Source organism: Tetrahymena thermophila, assembly GCF_000189635.1.
Source record: "Tetrahymena thermophila SB210 genomic scaffold scf_8254476, whole genome shotgun sequence".
In the NCBI taxonomy this organism is placed as follows: domain Eukaryota; phylum Ciliophora; class Oligohymenophorea; order Hymenostomatida; family Tetrahymenidae; genus Tetrahymena; species Tetrahymena thermophila.
Window position 1 is genome coordinate 198,670 of NW_002476251.1, and position 2,474 is coordinate 201,143.

The window sequence follows — 2,474 nt, forward strand, 5'->3', positions numbered from 1 at the left end:
CACCTTATAAAATTTAATTGATTATACACTAATTACATTTTAAAATATAATTTAGATTTTAATTAGATAAAATGTAATCAAATAGTTAGCTGCCCACTAATAAAATAAAAAATAATAAAAATTATTGAATCAAACTCGAGAAAAATGTTAATAATAATTCCTTGTTCATTTTTTATAGTTTTTTAAAGTTAAAAATATTCTATATTTTATTTATAAAAAATAATAACTAAAAATGAAATAATTTAGATAAACAGACATATATTATTAGAGATGAGAGCTTTTGATAGAGATGATATCAACTTAATTTATTTAATTAATTATGAAATATTAAAATAAAAAACAAGTATTTATTGATTTATTTTTTAATTATTTATTTATTTTATCCATATTTTTATTTATTTTTAATTTATAAATAAATAAATTCAAAATATTTATGAGAATATAGTGATAGCAATCAATAAGCCAACTAAGCCAGAAAGGAAATTAGGATTGAAGACATTTTAGAAAACATCTGATGCAACAGGCTTGCTTCTTTCAGGAAGAGAAGTATTTTTTAAAGCATTGAGGAGTTAAACTGAATTTATAGTAGAATTAGTACTAGATGTAGAGCATGATCCAGCAGCGTATGGGCAAACTTAAGGCTTTGATTCAGGAGGGCATACTTGAGTTTTTTCTTCAGCTTTTGCTTAAATGGATTGAGCAACAGGGACTTAAACTTCGACTTATCTGATTTGTTCTACGTGCTTAGGTTCTTCAACTTTAGTAATTTAAGGCTCTTCTACAATTTTTCTAGGTTATTCAACAACTTCTCTCTTTGGCTCTTCTACGACAACTTGTCTAATTTCTTCAACTTAGACCTATTTAGGTTGTTCGACTATAACTGTCTTAGGTTATTCAACAACAACAGGCTTATACTCTTCTACTACAGCTTATTAATCATGTTGAACTTAAAGAGGTTATCTTTCAATATTTTCAGTCCATTAAGCTAATTTCTCTTATACTTATTCAACCTTAATTTCTGCTTGTTCTTAAATTTTATTCACTTAATCCTTAGCTTCTTCTACTACAACTTAGCGAACCTATTCAGTTTTTAGGGTTTCAGCTTCATTTCTTGCTTCAACTTCATTTCTTACTTCAACTTAAGGAGCTATTAGCTATTCAACAACAGTCTCTTATTTGATTTAGCTATGAGTTATAACTTCATAATCATTAACTGAAGAAGAGATATTAGATTAACCAGCTTCTTTTGTAGATTCTTAGGTCTCATTGTGGTCAACTATTTTTTTTTGTTTGAAAAAATAATTATTTGTTAATCCGAATTTGCTTATCTTAATTATTAATTAGGAAAAGTAAAAAAGAAATCCTTTCATAATGTAAAATCATATTAAGATTTCTGCTTCCTATAAATTATTTGCAATATTTAATGAATTATTTCTTACAAGTTTATACAACATCATTCAAAGTGAGAGTGGTGGCTTAGTTAACTTCAACTTCAATTTCTCCAATGTTAGTAAAAACTAAAGCACTTTCGGCTTCATCTTCATCGCTGAAGAAAACAAGAGCTTCGTTACGACCTAAAATTATCTTGTTGATTGTACCACTCTTAGCATATGTTTCCTTGATCTCATCAATAGTGATTTCAGGAGTTAAATTAGTAATGTGAATAACGGATTCCATTGCTTTGACTAAAAGATTTTGTTTGAATTTTTGATGGGTATTTTTTTAGATATTGATTGATAGTTTGCTTGATATAAAAATTTATATTTTTAATTAATTAAATATATTTATTTTTAAAATGTAAAAATTTTAAGTGTATATTTTTTGTAAATGGTTTATTTCTTTTTCATGTTACCTGCAGCATTGTTTTCTCCTCTTGCTTTTTTTCATTTATTTTATTATGTCAGCTAATCAATTTCTTCTTCATTTTCTACTTTTAGATCTAATATATACATATAAATCAATTAACCAAATACAAACATATTTTTTTTCATCATTTCTTGATAAATATACCAATTAATAACTTTCTTCTCTCTTTCTCTATTTGATATATCAATTCATTACCTAAGTCATCATTTATTTCAATAGAATATTTTAAATTCATATAATAAAATACGCAAGATCTTCTAATTTATTTATCAATAATAGATACATCAAAAAATTATTAAAATTTTTGAATAAATTTTCAAATAATTCCTGACGTAATCTAATTAAAAATCTCAGAAATGTAGCGTCTCATAGATTTGAATGTAAACATTTTAAATTCTTAAAATTTTGTTGTGATACTTTATATAGAATTTATTTTAATTTTTCCCTCCATAATTATTATTAACAAGCAAGAAAATATCATATACAAAAAACAAGTTAAAAATATTTTATGTCTAATTTATAGACTCTCCTAAGGTTAAAACTAAATATTGAAATTTTTATGTTAACTATTAAGAAATAATAAATTTATTTTTGACAACCTTTATCTG

At 24.3% G+C, this 2,474-nt stretch overlaps 1 protein-coding gene across 1 annotated transcript; it reads right to left on the reverse strand. All coding sequences in view use genetic code 6, as the record gives it.

Annotated features, from left to right (window-relative positions):
* Positions 1 to 422: 422 nt before the first annotated feature.
* TTHERM_00729040 (RNA-binding protein) lies at positions 423 to 1,884 on the reverse strand (the record flags this gene model as incomplete). The annotated part of the gene is made up of 2 exons (XM_001022689.2): positions 1,440 to 1,884; positions 423 to 1,276 (listed from the first exon to the last, which is right to left on the reverse strand). The coding sequence occupies exons 1-2, from the start codon at positions 1,675 to 1,677 to the stop codon at positions 423 to 425; spliced, it is 1,092 nt and encodes a 363-aa protein (XP_001022689.2). The 5' UTR covers positions 1,678 to 1,884.
* Between the last annotated feature and the right edge of the window lie 590 nt (positions 1,885 to 2,474).